We start from the raw sequence: 23,096 nt of genomic DNA on the forward strand, positions 1-23,096 counted from the left end.
CTTTGTGCTGGAGCTGTGGTGGTTCCTGGGGTGGTGGTGGTGATTCCTACTTTTTGGGCTACAAAGCAAGTAGGAACTGGAGAACAGAACCCTGGCCTGGGAGCAGGCTCTCCTGCCCCCTGGGTTGGGCTTTCAGTGGGGTTTGGGCTCTTCACTCTAAGAGCTTCACTGAGAACAGGCGCTTCCCCCAGCGCCAGCGGGACGAGTACACCCCGACCACGCTGAGCACAGCCACGCCCCGGCCCTCAGCCCCCGCTACCCGCGCATCCAAATGGATCAGCAGAAAGAAGAGATAGGATTGCATTACCTCGGTCATTTTGGGCTTCCTGGAGCCGGCCGGGACCAGCCTGCCCGCCTCAGGCCGCGGCGCGGTGGCCATGGTGTAGGTCTCCTTGCTCACCTTCTGCTTGGACCTCAGCAGGGCCAGGGCTGCCTTGGTGGACACCCCGGGCAGGTTGGGGTTGTAGAGGCTGATGCACCAGCTGGCGTACACCGAGGAGCGCCCATCCGCTTGCTGGGTGTGATTTGGCTTGATGTAGTTTAAATAGCACCAACTGACATTAGTGGTTGTGTGGAGACTGGGGAACTGCAGGACCTTCTTGGTGTCGGTGCCTTCCCGAGCCTTCCCCGCGCTGGCGGCACCCTCGGGCACGGGGGCAGTGCTGGCAGGGGTCGGTGGACGCTGCTCCACCGGTTCTTTGGAGTCTTCCTTCTTGACGGGCTGCAGAGGCTCCTGGCTGAGGAACTGTTTGCCAGCTGGCTGCTCATACTCCTGCAGTGCCTCAAAGCTCGGGGAACCCGGCCGGGACGCTGCTTGCTGGGAACTGCTCGGGGTTTCCTTTGGCTCCGACTGCTCCACGGACACGCTGGGTGGTGTCTCAACCTCCACCCTGTCTTGGCTTTCTGCAAGGAAGTGAGGTTTATCCTGCTTTTTCCCTTCCTCTACTGCACTGGGTGGCTTCACCACTTCCAGCTTCTCTTCTGCTTCAGACACTTCCTCCTCCTTCACTCTCTTCTGCTGCTGTGTCTCCATGGTCAGCTCCAAACTGCCGGCTGGGGACAGCATCCTTTTGCTCCCCCCAACTGTGGAGGGGCCCCCTTCCAGGCCGAGGACACTGTCTGAGGGGCAGGTGAGGGGCATGTAGCCCTTTCTTTCCGGCAAGGGCAGGGGAACTCTCAGGTATGGGCTCTGGAAAAGGCTTCTCTGCTCCTCTGTGATCATCTGGGCCAGGTCAAACCCCAGCCCGTGGACATCAGCACTGCACACCAGGGCGCCCTTGGGCTGGCGGTCATCAAATTTGGGGAGGACGATGGTGGAGGAGCTGCACTGGGACTGCGTGACCAGGATCTGGGAGAGCGTGGTGTACATGGCGCTGCCATAGGAGGGCATGTTGGTCTGGATGCGGACGGGGACAACCAGGGACACCATGGGCTCTGTCCGGGTGGGGACGACGAGCTGGGTCACGGTGACAGAGAGCGCGGGACTCGCTGCGCAGGTCAGAGGGTGCAACCTGCTGTCCGAGTCATAATCCGTGCACGGGGACAGGCTGGAGCTTCCTGCTGCTGAGAACAAACTGGATTTGATCTGTGGCAAATGTCCACCAGCATCACCTGGCAAGTGGAGGGCAAACTGAGACTGGAGAGGCAGGAAGAAGGCTGAGGGGATCGGGGAGGAGCCAGGGTAGTGCACAGGCAGGAACGAAGGGTGCCTGAAGGACACCTCGGCGGGGTGAGACATCAAGGGAGGAGCGATGTGGAGCGGGCCCGGGTGGATGAGCGTCTGCGGGAGGGGCAGCGGCGGGGTCTGGAATATGGAGGGAGGGATCTGAGGCATGGAGAACTGGGCAGAGAGGATGTCAGACATGGTGTGTGCGGCAAAGAGCTCTGCAGACTGCCCCGGCTGTGGCAGGAGGTGCTGGTAGGGGAATATGGAAACCTGAGGGGCCATGAAGTGCTTCTCGTGCAGCGTCAGCTGTGGCACGGGGTGGTGGAACACCTGCAGAGCCTCTGTGTATGGCGGGCTGTAGGATGGCTCGGGGCTGTCCTTTGGCTGGCTCTTGTCACTCGGATAGGTGCCGTGAGAGGGCAAAGGGGAGGACGTGGTCGGCTGATGGGGCAAACTCGTGGCAGGAGATTTACTTGAAGAAGGAGTGGGATCCTCCGTGTCGGGCCAGCCCAGTGGGGCCGGGTCTGGCTCATGTTCGGGGTGCCTGGTGAGGGACGCCTGCCGCACCAGGAAGCATTTCCTCCTCTCCTGAGGGGCCGAGGAGGTGGAGGGGCCGGGGGTGGAGGCAGGAGTGGACGACAAGCTCCCGTAGTCGAAGGATTTGCTGCGAGTCTCTGACATCTGGGAAGGGTGGGACACGTTGGGCGTCTGCTCGGAAGCAGATCTCCGCATTTCCCTGGAATGGTGATGGTGGCTGGGGACCATCAGCATATGGGAGCCAACACCAGGAGGTTTTGGGTGGGATTCGGAGGGCTGGCTACTGGACTCTGGCTTGGTGTGGTCATCCCGGTCAAAGGAGATGGAGTGGCTGGAGCCATGGGAGAGGCTGCTCTCCTGACTCGGGCTCCGGGTGAGAGAGACGGACTCAAAGCTGGACTCCCCGGAGGACTGGGCCATTTCTGCCAGCCGGAGCCGCTTCTTCTTGGGTGGGAGCTTCTCTGCAGGGAGCTGGGAAAGAGTCTGGCTCCTCTGTGGCCACTGGAACTCCTCGGTTTTCTCTGGCTCCTTTGGAGGAGGTTCTGGCTCTGTTTCTGGTCTGTCCGGCTCTTCTGTGACCAGAATCTCAGGGACCTGGATGTTGGGCTGGCGGACCAGCCTGGGCTGCAGGGAGTGAGGGGGGCGGCTGTGCTGGGGCGTGGGCTGAGATGGGAACTGGGACAGGGGCTTGTCCTCTTCCAAGCTGCTGGGCTGCTCGATGGAGTCTGACTTCTCAAAGGAGCTCGTGTGCTGGATGACAGAGATCTCCTTGGAGGTTGTTCTCCTCTCCTTGCCCTCCGCGCTCGAAGCTGGTTTGGTGCTCCTGGAATGGAAGCTGGCACTGGCCTCGGAAGGTGCGGATTTTCCCGAGTCTGCTGGCGACTTCATGGATTCACGGGTCAGGTTTAGAGCCACCTCAGACGAGGCCAGGTTTGCAAACTGAGTGCTTGGGCCGGTGCTGGAGGAGGGGGTGTCAGACACTTCGAAAGATGGAGGTTCCTCGTCATCCCCGAGGCTCTTCTCCTTCCGCCTCTTGCGCAGCGGGGTGAGCTCCAAGGTGCTGCCCAGCTTGTAATGCATCATCTGGGGCCACACGTCGGGATCTGCCGCGCTCTTCTCCGGCTCTGAGGAGGTGTGGGACGTGGCAGAGCGAGGCTTGGAGAGCTGCAGTTCTGAGCAGTAGTACTTCTTGTGGGCCTCATAGTTGTCCCTTTTCTTGTAGCGAGCGCCGCACACATTGCACTCGTACATGAACCCTTTTGCCTTCGGGCCCTTGCGGGACTTTTTGGTAAGATCGCTTTCCTTGGTTTCAGGCTCCTCGGGAGGTTTGGGGACAGTTTCTTTGCTGGCAGAGCCGACCTCCTCCGAGACGTACTCCACTCCCAAGGGTAGCTCAATAGCTGGTTGGCGTTTTAGCATTCGAGGGTGGGAGGAAAATGCTTGGCTGCGGCTTAAGACTTCCGGCTCCATGATGTGATCATCGAATGAGTAGCTACCTCTAAAGGTGTGTGGGGAGCTTATAGTGCATGCAGCAGAAGGCATTGAGTGGCTTCTTAGGAGAGGCACTGTCTCTGTGGCACTGTGGGATTGCTGAAGTGACAACAATGATTGTTCGGGCTTCATTTTTTCACTGTGGGATGCCAACACTTTCGCTGCATCCAGCTGGCTGCTGGAGCCAGACTTGATATCGAACTGAAACGGTTCTCTGTACGCACCAGACTTTGGGGATTCAATGCTGCTACGCCTCGAAAGAGAGCTTCTTCTGGGCTTCACGCTGTCGATTTCACTGGTATCCACAACAGCTTCGTTAATGGTAATTAGCTTAGTGATGTGTTCGATCACCTGTGTTCTAGGCACAGACAACGGGACCATGCTGGGCTTCTCATCACCTGACAGGTGTGGGAACCCCTGGGTTGTGTTTGCAGCCAGCGCCGCCGTCCTCTGCCCGATCCTCCCACACTTCCCGAAGATGATCTCGGCGTAGGATTTGGCGTTGGTGTTGGGAGGGCTGATCTGCTGCTCCGCACTCTCGGATCTGGAGAAGTAGCCAGACTCCGTGCTGCCTTTGCTGCCGGGGCTCAGGAACGCCTGCTCGTCGATCACCTTCTTGCGCTCGCTCAGGCGCAGCGCCAGCTTCTGCTTGATGGTGTGGGTGTCCTCGGACTTATGGCTCAGGGCGTGCTCTGACGACGGCTCCACAAACTGGGAGCTGTCCTCGAGGGACTGGGACATGCTGGAATGGGACAACGAGCAGCGGTCGTGGCTGGAGCCTTGGCTCCCCGTGCTCAGCAGGCTGCTGGAGAGCAGGGTGTGCTTCTGCCTGGGCGACAGCTCCACGGCGTGCCCCGACATTGTCGCCGTCTCCTCCTCCGAGTCCGTGCTCTCCCCTTCCGTCGGCTCCTCGAACTCCTCCCCACCGATTCGCTCCATCTCCAGGCTCGACGGGTACATCTCTGCTCCGATCCCTGAGGCCAGCCCGGCTTTGATCCGGTGAGCATGGGACTTCCTGTGTTTGTACAGATTGCTCTTGGTCTTGAAGGAGAAGCCGCATGGAATGCAAGGGTAGGGCCTCTCGCCCGTGTGGGACCTGATGTGTTTCTGGAGCACGCTGGGCTTGGCGCAGGGCCTGCTGCAGTACTGGCAGATGTACTTGCCCGGCTTCTGGGGCTTCTTCTCCTTCTTGTGCACCTCCTCAGCTTGCTTCAGGGACACCTGGGCGGGGCGGGGGATGAAGACCTTCTGCACGGCCGGCATGTCCTCTGCGGGAATGATGGATGAGTGGGACGGGAGGAGCTGGCTGTGGTGGGCGTGCAGCCCGGCGGACGGGAAGGAGCCAGAGGGCCCTGGCCTGACTGGATCAACTAGCTGCCATGTGGGACCTTCCAGGACATGCTCCGGCTTCCCCGGGGACATAAATGCTGGTGCCAGTGCGTGCTGCTGAAGCTGCGGGACGTGGGCGGGGTGGTCAAAGGAGGAGGGCTTGGGTTGTTTCTGGTGGCCGGGCTTCTCCTGAGGCTCCTCTCGTGGAACGGGCAAAGAGCCGGAAAAGTGCTGCTGCGAGATGATGTCTCGGAGAGGGGTTCCTTGGGAAGGAGCAGAGCTGCCCTGGTACGTAGTTGGGGATGAAACACTGCCTTGGAAAGCCTCTCCTTTGGGAAGCCTCTTTCTTGGACTTTCCTCAGCCTTTTTTGTGCTCTTCTGGCTTTGTTCAGGATCCATGACCTTAAAAGGGTCTTTGAATGCTATTTCGGGAAGGTTTTGGCAGGCTTCATTTAGGAATAATAAAGGTCTCCTCTGTAGATTCCCTGTTTTGCCTGCATTTGCTATGAAGCTGGAGCCGCCAGGAGATGGTTGTTGATTTAAGATTTTACTAAAGTGTCACTAGTTGCTATTTGATTCAAAAAAAAAAACGTTTCAAGGTCAATAAAGTTCACATTGGTAACACATGACAAACTACTTCAAAGAGAGAAAACTTTCCAAAACTTTCAGTCCAAATATTTTCCTTGTGAACTTGGTTAAGGCTTTAAACCTTGCCATTTTATTTCAGTTGACAGTGGCAAGCCTTCAAAGTCAAGATGCAACCCACAATGTGTCTCTTGTTTGTTATGCAAACCTTTGAAAACTTGAGACTTTAGTGCTCATCTCAGAAAGATCCTTTCTTTTTTCCTTTCTCTCTCTCTCTCCTGTGCAAGGAAAATAACACTGAATGGTGGATGTCCCCCTGTGTCTTCCTTCTGTTCCACTTTGGAGTTCAAAAGCCTTGGAAAAGTATTTCCCACATTTCTGTAATTACATACGAAAGAAAAAGAGACAAAAAAAAAAATACTTTAGCTTTTGTGTGTAAGTAATTAACCGCTGCTCATTCAGGGGGGTTAACAGTAAATATTTTGTACACAAATAATTCAGAACAACTCATTGAATGTCTGCCTAAACCTAAACATAAACTGCACTCAGGCAAACCTCAGGGACTCGGTTTAATGCTCACAAAACCTGGCTCTGAGGCAGCAACCAAAGACAGGAACTTGAAACAGAGACAGTTTGGAAAAATGAATTAAAACGCTTTCAAACTCGAGTTCCTCCTAATCTCCTGCAAACATTTAGGGGTTTAAAGTTTTTATAATTGTATTTCCCTTCCAAACCGACTGACTGCAAAGCCCTGCCTCACACCTCTTACATCCCTGACAAATAACAAGGCATCTTCTCTGGATAAAAGCTGCTCTTGAGCTGTGCTAATCTTCAGTGTCACCTACAAGAAAGGCAGGTAAAAAGGAGCTTTTATTGAACTGTAGCCTCTTTAATTTCCTGCCTTTTGTCACCAAACAAAGGCACAAATCCAATTTCTGTGGCACACTTGGGCTGTTTCTAAAGGGAAACTCCCTTGAAACGAGTGTGGATGGGACCTCTCAAACCCTATTAACCACCCTGAGCAAACACAGCTCCTGATGGGGCATTCCGGGAGGGAATTGCACTGGAATTGCAGCTCTGGAATCAGCCAGTCTCTCCAGGAGATGGAGTGGATATGGGTGGGATGCTCTGAATGAAAAGAAGGGTGGTGCTTTCTAAATGAAACTAATTGATAGATGTGATGTATAATGGCAAATAAATTATTATCCTTCTTTCTGAAGGCATTGTCTGCCCGTGGTGTGCTGCCTTACTAGGACTGGGTTAATTAGAGGAAATCACTCCAAACCCTGTGTTTCCTGGGGATGGGGCTGAAGTGCCAGTCCAGCAGAGCAGGGAGGAGCAGGGGACTGAGACTTGAGCTCAGCAATGACCCAGCTTCCTCCTGAAGGGCGAGGAGCCAGCAGGAGAATCCACAAAGTCCTCCAAGGATTCCTCACTGCTCATTCACTCCTACAACCCTGTGGGCTCAGTGAGAAAAGAGACCTGGAGTTTAAGGGGATTTAGCTGAATTCAGCAGTGTAATGGTATTGGGACACCCTGGTGTCGCAGACAACTTTAATGAGAAATATTTTCTTTAGGATTTTCTTCTGGAGAAACTAAGAAGCTTCAAGAACAAAATGTAAACATTGATTATCTGCTGCTGTGAAATGCAACAGGTGGATCTGTGATTGGTCTCCTGTGTTTGTTTGTAATTAATGGCCAATCACAGCCCAGCTGGCTTGGACACAGAGCTCGAGCCACAAACCATTGTTATCATTCTCTGCTATTCTATTCTTAGCCAGCCTTCTGAGGAAACCTTTTATTCTATTATTTTAGTATAGTTTTAATGTAATATATATCATAAAATAATAAATCAGCCTTCTGAAACATGGAGTCAGATCCTCGTCTCTTCCCCAATCTAAAATCCCCTGTGAACACGGTCACACCCTGGGACACCTCGTGACCAGCCAGACTTCACAAACTCTCTGGCAATGCCACCTCAGGTGGCCAAATGCAGAGTGCAAGCCCTGGGAACATCTCCCTCATGGAGAAAGGCAGGGACCCAGTGGGGACAATGGATCCCCCATGAGGGGCTCAGTTCAGGGACATGGGTTCCCCTCAGATGTCATTTTTTACTGGCTGGATAAGTCCACCTGTGACACCACATCTCAGGGAATTGACACAAAATCAGTTCCAGCCTTGAACTTCACCCTTTTTTCCCTCAAACCCAGGCCCTGCTCCCTTCCAGCACCGGCTTCAAACATTCCCAGGACCTGCAGAGCACCTGCTCCTGCCCTGACTTGCTGAGGAAATCAGGCTCCTTGCTGTGAGAAGGATTTAATTACATTTTGAACCCCCATTTCAGAGAGCCCTCAGTGCTGACTAACCCTGCCCGTGGTCTGGGCTAGACTTTGAGCCCAGCATTTATTCAAGATCAAAGGCACTCGTGGGGCTGATTTATCACCTTGATTTCTGCACAGATTGCTGGGGTTTGCCCCACTCGTGACACACAGAGCTTTTTAACCTGGAGAATTGGATTTAAGCAGAGACAGAAAACATTAACTGAGTGGAAGTGGATTTAAGCAGGTATTTTTTCAGCAAGAGCAGAATGAGCTGCCAGAAGCTCAAATATTCACATTTGAGAGCTCCCAACTCAACCTGAACAACATTATAATACTGAATTTTCTCCTATAGGCCACATATCAATTCCTAAATGTTTAATAATTATGCTTGCAAAGAAAATTCTTGAGTTAATTCAGTATCACCCCAAATGTTCAGACCATCCTCATTCTCCTCTGCTGAACACATGAGCCCCAGCTGATTTTTATTTTTTAGGAATTCTGCACTATTCAAGCACAGGCCAACCAACAAACACACCTGGCTGCCTACACCAGCAAGCAGGGCCATTCCAGGCCAGTCCAGGCTACTCTGGACATCTTTATTCCATTACTGGGAATGAGGCTCCTGGAATGCCAATGGCAAAGGATAATTCTCCTGGATGGATGCAGTTAATCCAGGCTGAGACTTCTCCAAGGAAAATTTAACAGTGCAACAAAAAATGGGAGAAAAAAAAAATGAAGCCTGGGAAGGTTTCTCCACTAAGGATCCAGAGAGAAGGAGGAAGAAAAGGGGAAATTCATGAGGGGCAGCTCTCATCTCTGCTCTGGGACAGGGACAGCAGCCAGGGCACGGCTGGGGCTGGGCCAGGGCAGCTCAGGCTGGAGATCAGGGCAAGGCTCTTCCCCCAGAGGGTGCTGGCACTGCCCAGGCTGCCCAGGCAATGGGCACGGCCCCGAGGCTGCCACAGCTCCAGGGATGCCCAGGCTGGGCTTGCTGGGGGCTCTGGGCAGGGTTTGGCTTTGGGATTGATCATCCCTGTGGGTCCCTTCCAGCTCAGCACATTCCATGATTGTGTGAGAGTGAGGGATGGGGGAGATGAAGGATGGGGGAGAAATTTGGGCAGCGCTGCAGGGATGGCCAGGGTGGGGCTGGTGGGGCCTCTGGGCAGGTTGATCATCCTTGGTCCCTTCCAGCTCAGGATATTCCATGATTCTACAACCCTTCACCATTTCTATTGTCTCTGTCCCTCAGAATCCTGGGCATGGCACTGGAACAATGGCAGCAAATCCTAAAGGAAAAAGCCCCATGGATTATGCGGCACACAGATCCCAGCTGCTGCCATGGCATGTCTGGGTTTGTGTTCCCAGCCCCTCTCCAGCCTTGTTGCCCCCTCTGGATGCTCTCATGCATCTCCAAGTCCTTCCCAAACTGAGGAGCCAGAACTGGACACAGAAATATAAAAAATACAGCACGGGGAGGATTCACAAGGCAGAAGTTTCTTAAATTAATTGAAGTGAAAGCAAAATAAACTGGACAAAGAGAAAGGCAGATCCTGCTTGCCGGTGGAGCCCTCTGCAGAGGGCAGGGAGAGCAGCCAGGGCGGAGAAAGCAGAGGTTACTCACAGTGCAATGGGCAGTGTGGAGTTTTGGTGGTGTCCCCCTCTTGTTTGCCCAGGGCTGAGCTCAGCCTGTGAAGGCAGAGCAGGCTGGGCTCAGGCTGTGCAGATCCTGCAGCTCCACCTCTGCAGGAGCAGCCAGGGCCCTGCTGGAGACAGCCCCGGGTAACCACAGCAGGGCACAAACAGCGCCCAGGGGTGCTGCCACCTCCCTGGGGTGACACCAACGCTCAGAGCAAACAGCACTGCAGGCTGAGCTCCTCCAGCCCAGGGCTTCTGCTGGAACCCTGGGTACAGAGAATTCCAGACTTTCTGTGCTGCCAGGACTGACCCCCAGAGAACACTGCACTGACCTGAGGCCATGGAGAAGCTTCCAGAATGGAATGACAGAACTGGGATTGTGGGTGTGCAGTTTGGATAGAAGTATCTGATATCACAGGGTGGAAACTTAGAGTTTGGGGTTTAGAATGTAGTAATAGATATAGAGCAAGATGGAGGTTTTGGGGTGGAAGCTGGGCCTTCTTCACCTTCTTCTTCACCTTCTCCTTCTCCTCCATGGGTTTGGGTGGTTTTGTGTAATTGGATAAAAAGTGTCCATTGCGAGCCATGGGTGGTTGGTTATTGGGTTAAAAGTGAAAATAATTTAGGTGTCATTTCTTAATTGGACAGTTTAGCCTTAAAAGCCTTGCAGAGAGAGAGATGGGGCTCCATTTTCAGTGTGTCAGAGTGAAGTGCTGCAGAACTCAGGGTTTGTGGGAGTGTAACAGAGATAAGAACTAACAAACATCTGAGTCCCAACAAGAAATACCATCTCACACATTTAATCCCAATTCTGGCAAAAAGAAGATAAAACTCAACAGTTTTCCTCCTCCTGGACTGGGTATTTCTCCTGCTAGCCCAAGTATTCCCCCTTCTGGCCCAGTTATCCCTTCCTTTGGAGCGGTTATTCCCCCCTCTGGACCAGGTGTTCCTCCTCCTCTATTCCATCTCCTAGACCAGGTATTCCTCATTTGACCCAAGTATTTCTCCTCCTGGCCCAGCCCTTCATCCAAATCTCGTATTTAGTCTCGACTTTTGCATTTAGACCTCTTCAGTTTCAAGGAAAACTTTCAGTGAAAACATTCAGTTGCTCCACACCCACCTTCCAAAGACCTCCCAGCACCTTTCCTGTGAGGAAAGGCTGGGAGAGCTGGGGGTGTTCAGCTGAATAAAAGGATAAAAGGTTCTGGAGAGATCTGAGATCCTTTTCCAGGGCCTGAAGGGGCTCCAGGAGAGCTGGAGAGGGGCTGGGGACCAGGATGGAGGGACAGGAGCCAGGGAACAGCTTCAAATTGGAAAAGGGGAGATTTGGGTGGGATTTTGGCAATTGGGAATTGTTCCCTGGCAGGGTGGGCAGGGGCTGGGCTGGAATTGCCAGAGCAGCTGTGGCTGCCCCTGGAGCCCTGGCAGTGCCCAAGGCCAGGCTGGAGCACCCTGGGAGAGTAGGAGGTGTCCCTGCCATGGTAGGGGTAGGATGGGATGGGATTTTAACCACCAAACCATTCCAGGATTCTGGAATTCACATGTTTGGACCCTCAGACTTGAGCAACATCTGCTGAGCTGCCGTGGATCACTGAGGGGAGAAGAAAACCCAGGGCTAAACCGGAGAGATTTGGGTTCAGTTCCCACTTTGGTTACACATTTCCTGTGTGAAACTGGGCAAGTTCATCTCTGAGTGAGTCCCCATTTCCAGATGGGGACACTTCCCTGTTCCACAGCTGGGCTGTGACTCAGCACTGAGGGCCTGGGGAAGGGAGAGACCCACAGAGATAAAGAGGGATCCTCTTAACTGGAAACAGATGCAGAGGCAGCCAGGAGACTTTCTCTGCTCATTAAAAAAATCCAGGATTAAAAGTTTGTGCTTATTCACTTTTTATTTTTATCCCACAGGGTTTCTGCAGTTTTCCCTCCCACCTTTCCAGGCAGAGAAGGGCCCTGAGGAAAACATGAACGAACCCAACTCTGCATTTATTCAAGGCAAAGGGTTAATCTAGAGAATTTCATCACTTCAAAGAGGCTTTCCAGAAAAGCATTTGAGTCACAACAGAGAAATTATTGCAAAATCTGCATGTTTGAGAGCTAAATATTCCCAGAAATATCACCATCAAAACTAGAAGTGGGGGGAGGAAGAAAAAAAAGCAGCAAGCCCTGAGGAGCAGCAGCCACAGAAGGGCAGGGATGGAGCAAAGCATCAGCACTGCCATGAATTCCTTGGAGCAGCACTCGGCTCTGCCCAGCCAGGACAGGGCTCTGGCTCAGCCTCCAGGCAGCCCCAGCTCCCTCTCAGCTCCTGCTGTTCCATTTCCATCACTAAAAGTGGGATTTGCAGCCTGGCTCCTGCCCCTGAGGGCACTCCCTTGTTCCAGAGGGCTTCTCAGGGGTTTCTCACATTTATAAGGACACTGATCCTGTTTTGTTGTGAGCAAATTCAAGAAAATCAATTTTTAGAGACATTCACGATGACCCTGGAGATCCAGTGCCTGTGAGGAATTCTGAGCATTTGCAGCTCATCTCCTTCATGGGATTGTGCAAATCCCTGCTATCCTTTCTCACTATTTAAAAGTTACTATTTAATATTTTTACACCATTCCTGCCTAATGATTCCTTCAGAATTCCCCAGGACTGACCACTCCAGGTGGCAGTCCCAGGATGGGGAGGCAGCTCGTGGTGAGCAGTGATTCCATCTGAGGCCACGAGCCCTGAGCACAGGGAAGGCAGGAATGGCCTTTCCCTGGAAATGTGTTCCCAGTGCCAGCACACTCCCTCATGCCAGAGGGATTCTCAGGGGTTTCTCACATTTATAAGGACACTGATCCTGTTTTCTTGCAAGCAAAATTCAAGAAAATCAACTTTTTTAGAGACATTCAAGATGACCCTTGAGGACCAGTGCTGAATTCTGAGCATTCCCAGCTCATCTCCATCATGGGATTGTGCAAATCCCTGCTGCTCTCCCTTCTCACTATTCAAAAGTCACTATTTAGTATTTTTACACCATTCCTGCCTAATGGTTCCTTCCGAATTCCCCAGGACTGACCACTCCACTCCAGGTGCCAGTCCTAGGATGGGGAGGGATCTCGTGGTGAGCAGTGATTCCATCTGAGGCCACGAGCCCTGAGCACAGGGAAGGCAGGAATGGCCTTTCCCTGAAATTGTGCTCCCCTGCAGAGACTCCTGGTTGAATGCAGGGGTTGAGAAACCTCCCAGAATGTTTCTGCATCCCTTCAAACCACAGGAGTGGGGGAAAAATAATAGAAGGAAGGGAAAACCGGAGTTGAGAGGGAGTTTGTGATTCCTGCTCAACCGCAGGATTGCAGTGGGAAGGAATTGATCCCAAAGCTCTGATTCCATGGCCAGGAGCCTGGGGGGGTCACTGGGGACAGCTCACCCTGACCCTCCCTGGATGAGCCTCTCCTTGGATGCTGCCTGGATTGTCTTCCAAGGACACAAGAAATCCATGGATTCACACATCAGTCCACGGATGCACGGATTGTGTATTCACACACACCAATCCACGGATGCACACACCAATCCACGCACTCACACACTAATCTGTGGATTCACACACACCAATCCACAGATTCACACACCAATGCACGCATTCACACACCAATCCATGGATTCACACACACCAGTCCTTGGATTCACACACAAAATCTGGCCATTCCCATGGAGTCAGGACTGGCTCCACACTCCCTGTTTCCTTCTCCATGTGCCACTTCCAAAATCCAACAGCCCATGGATGCCCACACAGCCCATGGAGGCCCACATCTCCAACACCACACCAAGGCAGGTACAGGAAGAGTTTTTTCTAAGATTATTTCCCATTTTGGAAAGCTGGATCTTGCTCCAAGGTGAATCTCACCCTTGTGCAGAGGGCACACCCAAACTCCAGCCCCTGAGATGGTGGGAGCTCCTTCCATTCAGGAATTCAGTTCAGGAAACTGATCCTGCTCCTTCATTTCCTGGAGCTGAAGCAGCCCCAGCAGCTCTGCAACTGAGGGTGGAGGATGACCCCACACCAGGCACTGCCCTGGTGGGCAGAGCATTATTATATCTCCAGATGTAATCTGGAGATTCTGGAACACCAGCACGGCTTCTGCACTGGATTGCCCAGAGGAACAGCAGCTGCCTCTGCCCCTGGATCTTCAGAGGCAGAGACTGCACCTTTCTCCAGGATCCCTGCTCCAGCAGAACCAGCCCTGACACTGCAGGAGGGCTGAGCCACAATTCCAATGGGACTGCTGCCAACAGCCTGACCCACAGGGTGTCAGCTTGGGTTCTGACTCTGGCAGAGTTGGTTTAGTTCACTGCACTTGCTGCCCTGCTGCTCCTGCCACACCAGGCACAGCTCCTGTGGCTCCTCCTGCTCCAGCTGAGCTCCAGCCTTGGCACGGAGCAGAGGGAAAAGCTCCAAGGGAAGCTGAGCCAGGACGGATGAACCCCAGCAGAGCTCAGGCTGCCAAGTTCAGAAGGAGAGCAGAGGGCAGCTTGCAGACACCCACTCAGTGGTCTGAGCCTGGGCTGCACTTAGGAGGAGTCTGAAAGCAGTGCTGGGATGAACAGGGCTCCCAGACATGACCATTTTCCCCTGGAGCCAGCCTGGTTTGGGAGCTGCAGCGAGACAGAGAGAGCCCAGCTCCTGAAGCAGACACTGGAATGTGCCAGAGCCTGGCTCATCCTTCAAGCCCAGCACAAATCCCAGCTCCAACAGGAGCTGAGATCCCAAACCCCCAGCACAGGAACCCAGCAGAGATTCCCAGAATTCCCAGAATCACTGGGTTGGAAAAGACCTTCAAGATCATCGAGTCGTAGCCAGCCCCAACACCTCAACTCAACCCTGGCACCCAGTGCCACATCCAGGCTTTGTTAAACACACCCAGGAATGGTGACTCCACCACCTCCCCAGGCAGAACATTCCAGAACTTTGTCACCCTTTCTGTGAAAAACTTCTTCCTAATATCCAACCTGTATTCCAGCCCTCAGAGAGGGAAGCAGAGCTCAAGCAGCCCCCCAGCTTTGTCCCAGCCCTTCTCTGATCTCCTCTGCCCTGAATGAAGCCCAGCCAGCCCCAGGTGCAGCTGCTGCTCACGCACCTGGGCTGAGCTGTCCATGAGGGACCAATTTGGAACCTCCTCTCCCCTGGAATCCAGGAGAACAATTCTTGGAGCAGCAGGAGGGCTGCAGCCACACCGGAGGGATGGCCAGTGAATGATCCCCCAAAGCAGAGCTGAGGACAGCCAGGAGGCAGCAGCAGGGACCTCCTGGCTGTGGCAATAACAAGTTAATCCCCATTCCCAAAATATTCCCCAATGCTTTATCCACACGGATCTGACCACCCAGGATCCAGACCTCACACCAGCCCATGTAACTCCTGCAGGATTTCCACAGAAACACCAAATTATTAATACTGGAAAAGCTCTTCAGGATAAGTCTAGCCTTCCACCCAATCCCACCATGTTCCCAAATGTCCTGGATGGCAGCTGTCTTCTGTTCAGTGGACAGTTTTCCTTATCTCTTCCACAACTGGGGAGACACCTGCTGATAACAGCAATGGAATGTCCCTGCATGGCTGATAAGAACTACAGCATCCCATTGGGAGATGGGAGCCCAGAGGGAGGAGCCAAGCATTCCTACCCGGATAGAATCTGGAGATTCTGGAACACCAGCACGGCTTCTGCACTGGATTGCCCAGAGGAACAGCAGCTGCCTCTGCCCCTGGATCTTCAGAGGCAGAGACTGCACCTTTCTCCAGGATCCCTGCTCCAGCAGAACCAGCCCTGACACTGCAGGAGGGCTGAGCCACAATTCCAATGGGACTGCTGCCAACAGCCTGACCCACAGGGTGTCAGCTTGGGTTCTGACTCTGGCAGTGTTGGTTTAGTTCACTGCATTGTTTATTTTATCCTTTTATTTTCTTCCCTAGTAAAGAACTGTTATTCCTGCTCCCATATTTTTTGCCTGAGAGCCCCTTAATTTAAAATTTATAGCAATTCAGAGGAGTGGGAAAGTTTAAATTTTCTATTTCAGGGGAGGTTCCTGCCTTCCTTAGCAGACTCCTGGCTTTCAAAACCAAGACACCAAAGCCCATGGCTGCTTGTTTTCTGAGCACTTCCAGGGATGAGATTCCACTGCTTCCCTGGAAGTTTGTTCCAACAAGGACACTGGAAAAGCTCTGCAGTAAAGTTGCAAATGTGCCCTTTTCAGCTCCTAGTAACTCAGCCTTTGCTGGCTCTCCACAGCGGGGGAACACCAGGGAGGAGCAGCTTTTCCCAAGTTTCCTACAGCTGAATTAATGTCATTTCCTTTCCTTTATTTGGCATTCCAGGGCTTCCTGAGAGTAGCATTCCCCTCAGGATTCACTAAAGAAATTAATTGGGAAAAAAAACCTCAAAAAGCCCAGCAAAAAACACCCAAGAACTGCCATGGGTTGCATTGTTTGTCTCAGTCCCTGCTTTCTTGACCGTTGCTTGCTGCGGGAGCTGGAGCAAATCCATGGAAAAAATGGGAAAAAAAAGAAGAAGAAATGGGAACAAATGGGAAAAAATGAGGAATAAATGGGAAAAAATGGGAAAAAATGAGGAATTTTTGTATGTTTTGCAAATATCCTGAGAGAGGGACCCTTTTGGCAGCTTGCAGAAGGGCCCAGGCTGCTGGAGGGCTGGGGCAGGGAGATTCTGCCCCATCCACGTGTGAGCAGGGCTGGTCCTGCCCATGCAGAGCCTTCCTGGGCATGATCCAGAGGAGTTTTCCCTAAGGATGCCCTGGCAGGACACAGCCAGGCTGGTGATGTCACCTGCAGGCACAGCAGCCTTGTAGGACTGAACAAAAGCAAACCAAACGAGGGATTGGAAGGCAATGAAAACAATAAAAAAAGGAAACTTTTAACATGCAAATTCCAGCTCTGCTGCTCGACAATTTTTCCCTTACACAAACTGCTCTTTGTCTCGTTAACGACAAAGCAGAGGCAATTAAGCAAAGTGCAATAAGACTTAAACAGAATGGAATTAAAACCAGCTCTGAGATTATTGTTCAGCCCCACTGAAGGGATCCTTCCTTCCAGCTGATATCACAAAAAGCTGCCAGTTTGCTTTGGATGCAGGAGGGAGGAGCAGGAATTTTCCCTTTTCCTGCTGCCTGCAGCACCACACAAGGGTGCCCTCTCCTCATGGACAGAATTCCAGCTTTGGAATTCCAACTTTGTGTTAACCAAGTTTCTCAGTGCTCTAAAGAATGGAAGGTACTGTAAAAATACATATATATTATAAATTTCCTCCATTAGGATGGTGCAAAAGCATTTTTCCTTGGGAATTTTTTTGTTTGGGAATTCCTGCACCTGTGAAAGTGTGAAAATCAAAACAAATCAGATTTTCCACTTTGTGGACACAGCAGGAACACACAGTGTTGTGTTGTGCCAGTTTGGATCTCTTTTAATTAAATATACAGAGGAGATGGTGAAAGATTTCTGTTGAAATGAAAAAATAATTGGAATCTCAGTGGAAATTCAACAAGGAAACTTTCCCAGCTGATTCAGGACCAAAGGCAATGGGACTTTTCCCTACTCTCAATGAAAGGCAGAAATAGAGATAAATAATCCATTTTATTTCCTACAGGCAAACCCAGAGTTTCTAATCCTTGCTCCAAGCTGGAAATCTCTCTTTTCCAGAGCCTCGATTCTGACATTCATTTACATTTTGTCACATAACAGAAACGGTGACAAACCCAGAAATGTGAATGTGACACCGTGAGCAAGTCCCTGACTGTCCCCAGTGCCACCCTCAGCCCCACAAAGCCTCTGCTGTGCTCCCACTCCGAGGTTGGGTTAATTAACACAGCTTTTCTCCACGTAAATATTTTCCTAGGCAAGGTGGAGCTGCTGGAAAGGGATTCACCAGGGAATGCAGAGCCAGCTGCACAAGGTGGAGCTTTTCCTTACTCAACCCCTCATTTCCAAAGGATAGTGTGACTATTTATATCTTGTATATATTTATTTTTACATAAAAATATATATTTATACATATTACTGTATATATTTATATATTTATTTATTTATTTATCTATATGTATAGATATATATTATTTTATATATTTATTTTTATATATTTATTTATATGTCTAGATTTTAATATAGATATTATATTTTACATAGATATATTTATTTTTATTTATATCTTGTATATATTTCTTTATCTATATGCATATATATATTGCTGCATATATTTATTTATATATGTATTTATTTATTTATATTTCTATATTTTTATCCTGCAGTTGTCTGTGCACACACACACACCTCCATGGGCAATTCTGGTTAAAAATTATAAATATCTGTACAGACATATATTTATATATCTGTATTTTTATCCTGAAATTGTCTGTGCACAAACACACACACCTCCATGGGCAATTCTGGTTAAAAATTCCAAGCCAAATCCCAATTCTAGGCAATTCTAGACAGATCCCAATTTCAGACAGCTTGGAAGGGTGTGAATTTTCCTGTCCCCCCTGAAAAATCCTGATGTTCCCCACACCAGATCCAGGGGAGAAAACCTCCTGTTTTGGAGCTCTGGAGTGCCCACAGAGAGCACAAATAACTCGAAATCAAGATATGCGTTTGTTTAACGGAAAGGGAGAGAAAGCATGACTGAGTTTGGAGGGAATGTTGGGAGCTTTGCAGGGAGGGCAGAGTCAAGTCTGGGCAGCGTTTGCTCCCTTGTCATCACAGGCTCACAGACCTGCCTTGTCTGCTCATACAAAAATACACCTTGTGCCAGGGAAACAGGCAGGGCTTAACGAGCAGCAGAACGTGTTTTGGGTCATTTCCAGGTGATTGGCCTCTTCTTAACAGATCTTTCTTGTAGATGAAGGCAAATATTTATGTAGGGACCCCATTGGCTGCGTGTCCCTCTCTTCTGGTTTTTCCCCTCATAAACCTGTTCCTCAGGAATCCACGGCACCAGCGCTGGCTGGGGGCATGGGACAAAACCCAGAGCAGGATTTTCCACGTGCTCAGAACCCCAGACATGATCTCCTCCACTCCAGCGAGTCTCCACCCTTTCAATCCCATTGCATCCCTCAGGAATTCCTGACTCCTACACAGGGATCCAGCCAGGACAAGTATTTCTTCCAGCATCTTCTGCTTCCAGTGGATTGGGGTGGCTCTTTGGGACACCTGAGGTGGATTTGGATGGGGAAGAGCTCAGCTTTGGTGGGACAAATCTGAGTCCAGCAAAGCTGCAGGACAAATAATCATTAATTGAACAATTCTATATCAAAGTAAGAACGTGGAGGCTCCTGCCTGGGGTGGAACACCCATTCCAAGATTTAAATGCCAGTTTAAAACCCAAGAATTCTGGTGCTGCCTTTTCCTTGCTCCATTTCTTCAGACAGTGCCACTTCCTGACATTTTCCTTCCCTTTATGCCTGTAAAGGTTTGAGGGCTCCAAATAGGAACAGGATGCAGCCGGGAGGACAAAGCCACACAAGGGAGATCACCCCAACAGCTCCCAGGGGTATTGGGTGAAGGATGAGCAGGAGGATTCACCCCAGCCTCACCCCATCCCCACTCTATGGGAACAGGGATCTTCATTTGGGGCCACAGACCAAGGGAGGAGCTCATGTGGAAGGTTTGAGTTTGCAGCATCCACCTGCTGGATTTTTACTTGGGCATGGATTCATGGAACCATGGAATGGTTTGGGCTGGGGGGACCTTAAAGCTCATCCACCTTCCACTCCCCCAGGTTGTTTCCAACCTGGTCTGGGACATTCCAGGGTTGGGGCAGCCACAGGATTCCCAGATTCCCAGAATTCCCAGAATTCCCAGAACCACTGGGTTGGAAGAGACCTTCAAGCTCATCAAGTCCAACCCGGCCCCAACACCTCAACTGAACCTTGGCACCCAGTGCCACATCCAGGCTTTGTTGAACACCCCCAGGGATGGTGACTCCACCACCTCCCCGGGCAGAATACTCCAGAACTTTAATTCATGAGAAACAACTCAATTTGGGGCCTTTTGTTGTTCATATTTACTGCTGAAGGCACCTGCAGATGGTGAATAGAGAGGTGACCCCCAGAGTCACCACTGAGGTCCAAAGTTCTGTTCCATAACCTGCCCTGAATCCAAAGGAAAGCAGTCCCAGGTGCACTCTGTGCCTCCTGGCAATATTCCAGCTGTACCTGCTGGGTCCCATCCAGGGCCTGGATAAATCATCCCAACAAACCCAAACCGGGAGCCAAATCCCTCCTCCATGCAGACTGGGAAAATGAGACCATTCAGTGACACAAAATCCCCTTTTCTAACCCTGCCAGACTCAGGGAATTCATTCCCAATGATCAGCCAGAGCTGTGCACATTTGTTATCATGACTCTAACGAGATAAAGTGTGAGCTTCTGTTTAAGTAGAAACCAGCTCACACTGGTGACCAAAAATACCTTAAAAACACCTCCTAGCACTTCGCAGCTGAGCTCATCACGGCTCAAAGCTGGAATGGCATCAAGGAAATGATCTGCAGGTCAAATATTAAAGATTTTGAGGCAAATAAATGTATTTTTTAAGCCATCCCTAGCAAAGACAGTGGTATTCCTGTGGATAGACATGCAGGCAATCTGGCATTCTTTCAGTTTAGCACAGGACTTAATAAAAAACAGGCTTCAAAATGTTCATTTGGGGGGTATTTTTAAAAGAATTTAAATGTGTTTGTCAAGAAAAAACAGACGAATATTTTCCTTAACACATCCAACCTGTTTTATTTACTTAAATGCGTGTTACCTTTTTCTAAGAAATTAAAAAAACAGATCTGAGATTTGCAGAGCACCCAGAGCCAGAAATTACTCATGTACTCAGCTACTGATCCAAAAATCCTCCTGCTCTGCAGAGCCCTGAGGAGAAGAATGCTTCAAAAACCCTCCCTGGGATGAAATCTCTGATGGAACAGCTGAGAGATCACAAAAAAAACCCCATTATTTCAATGCAAGCAAGAAATTCTTCAAAGGTCACAAGCAGCCACACACCTGAATTTGAGATTAAGTGGCTGCTTCAAATAAATAAATAATTAAATCAAATTAAAACACTTAAACCCATCAGCTGCTGGCAAAGGGTATCCTCAGCCCCCTCTGACTGTGCTGGGTCAGTGTGAGAAATGCCACAAGGAGTTTTTGGATTTTTGTTCAGATTCCTTGATGAAATCCAGGAACCCTCACAGCTGGATTCCCAATTCTTTTCCTGGTGTATCTCACAGCAGAACAATATTTTTTTTCCCCAAATACCATTTACCAAGCACAGCCCTGAACCTTTAACAGTGACTCCTTCCTCAAGGGGCTGCTGCAAACCAGCCCTGAGCACAGGGACCCCTCAGTAATCCCAAAAAATTTGGGTTTGGGTCAGGGAGGGACAATTCCCTGTTAAATCCACCCTGTGGACAAGCAGCCAGTGCTGGAACGAGACCTCTGCCTCTCCCTCCATGGGCAAAGCAACGTTTGGACAGGAGGCAAGTCTGAAATTGCCTCCAGCCTCTTTAGGAAAGGTAAAAAATTAATTAAAAGCACAAAAAACAAACCCTCTCCAGGGGCCAGCATTCCTGCTTGATGCCTGAGCATCAAATAAAGGACGGCTGCAGGCCCTGACAGGCACAGAGCAGAGCTCAGGTCTGGGCTTCTGCACGGAGCTGAGGGTTCTGGTGCCTGCAGAGACATTTCTGTCACAGCGGGGACACAGCAGCGGGGACAGGCTCAGGGAGGGGTGGGATGAAGGCCCTGAGAGAGAGCCCAGGGCAGGACAGGGCAGGGCAGGGGGGCTGGAGAAGAGCTCAGGGCTTCAGACAGAGCAGCGGGCACAGTGAGAGGGACCCTGGGCAGTGCCAGCCTTGGGCAGGGCAGGAACACTGGGGTTGTGCCCAGGGCGAGTCACTGAACCAAGCAGTGATCAACCAGTGACTAACCAGTGATTGACCAGTGATTGACAAATGACCAACCGGTGACCAACCAATGACCAGCCAGTGACCAACAAGTGGCCAACCAGTGACCAACCAGTGACTAACTGGAGATCAACCAACGATCAACCAGTGGCCAACCGGTGACCAACCAACGACTAACCAGTGACTAGCCAGAGACCAACCAGTGACCAACAGATGACTAGTGACCAACCACCGACAAACCGGTAACCGTCCACTGACCAATCACTGATGAACCAGTGACCAGCCAGTGACCAACCACTGACCAACAACTGACCAACCAGTCACCAATCAGTGACAAACTGGAGACCAACCAGTGACCATCCAGTGACCAACCAGTGACCTGCCAGTGACCAACCATTGACCAACCAGTGACCATCCAGTGACCTGCCAGTGACCAACCATTGACCAACCAGTGACCATCCAGTGACCTGCCAATGACCAACCGTTGACCAACCAGTGACCAATTAATGACAAACAGGTGACCAACCACTGACTAACCACCGACCAACAGGTGACCCACCAGTGACCAACCAGTGACCATCCAGTGACCTGCCAGTGACCAACCATTGACCAGCCAGTGGCCAATCAATAACCAACCAGTGACCAACTGGTGACCAATCAGTGATCAACCAAAACCAACCACTGACCAATCAGTGACCAACCAATGACCAATTAATGACCAACAGGTGACCAACCACTGACTAACCACCGACCAACAGGTGACCCACCAGTGACCAAGCAGTGACCAACCAATGACCAACCAGTAACTAACCAGTGACCAACAGGTGACCAAGTAGTGACCAGCCAGTGGCAGGGTGGGAAAACGAGGGGCAGAGGAGCAAAGCTGCCCTGGGATGATGGTGTGAAAGAGCAGGAGGCTCCTGGCTCTCCTCTGAGCTCTGCAAGCTCAGTCACTCTCTCCTCACGGGGAGGCTCCGAGCATGGGCAGGATGTGGTTCCACACCTCTGTCAGCGCCCCAGGGCTCGGAAACCCTGCACAGAGCACAGCTTGAGGGTGGCTCAGATTCCCCCAGGAGTGCTCAGGTTCCCTCAGGAGTGCTCCAGCCCCTCGGGATCTCCACCCAGGAGCTTCCCTGGTGCAAACCTGCTGCAGGCAGCAGCAGCTCCGTGCGCTGCTGCATCACCCGCAGCAGGGATGTGGGGCTGAGCTGCAGGAAGGGGTGCTGCAAGAATGGTGCTCCCACACCTCAAACCAGCCCAACCTGAGCTGCCTGCAAGGTGCTGAATCATTCCTGGGGCTGCAGGAAACCCCAGAGCCCTCCTGAGCTGCTCAGCCCACACCCATGGGGGCACGGCTGGGGGAACCCAAGCGGTTGGGTCACGGTGGAAGAGCTCACTGAAATTACAGCCTTGGCTTTCCAAAAGCTTTGTAAGATTTTCCTCTCTGAGCCTTCTGAGCTCATCCACTGCTCTGGTGGCACAGGGAGGATGCTTGGGAAGATGAGCAGAACGCTGATCTCACACCCAAAACCAGAGGAATGCCCAACATGAGCTGGTCCTGGAAGGTGTCCCTGCCCATGGTCTTCAAGTCCCTTCCAGCCCAAA

At 51.3% G+C, this 23,096-nt stretch overlaps 1 protein-coding gene across 4 annotated transcripts in view; it reads right to left on the reverse strand.

The window, feature by feature from the left end:
* Positions 1–23,096, reverse strand: part of HIVEP3 (HIVEP zinc finger 3) — a 306,678-nt gene that overhangs the window by 70,338 nt on the left and 213,244 nt on the right. For all 4 annotated transcript variants that reach the window (XM_064731316.1, XM_064731317.1, XM_064731318.1 and 1 more), the window contains one exon: positions 308–5,986. In XM_064731316.1, coding sequence (XP_064587386.1) covers positions 308–5,422 — 5,115 coding nt within the window. In that variant the 5' untranslated portion in view covers positions 5,423–5,986. The remainder of the gene's footprint in view (positions 1–307; positions 5,987–23,096) is intronic.

Source organism: Zonotrichia leucophrys, chromosome 23, assembly GCF_028769735.1.
Source record: "Zonotrichia leucophrys gambelii isolate GWCS_2022_RI chromosome 23, RI_Zleu_2.0, whole genome shotgun sequence".
Taxonomy (NCBI): Eukaryota; Metazoa; Chordata; class Aves; order Passeriformes; family Passerellidae; genus Zonotrichia; species Zonotrichia leucophrys.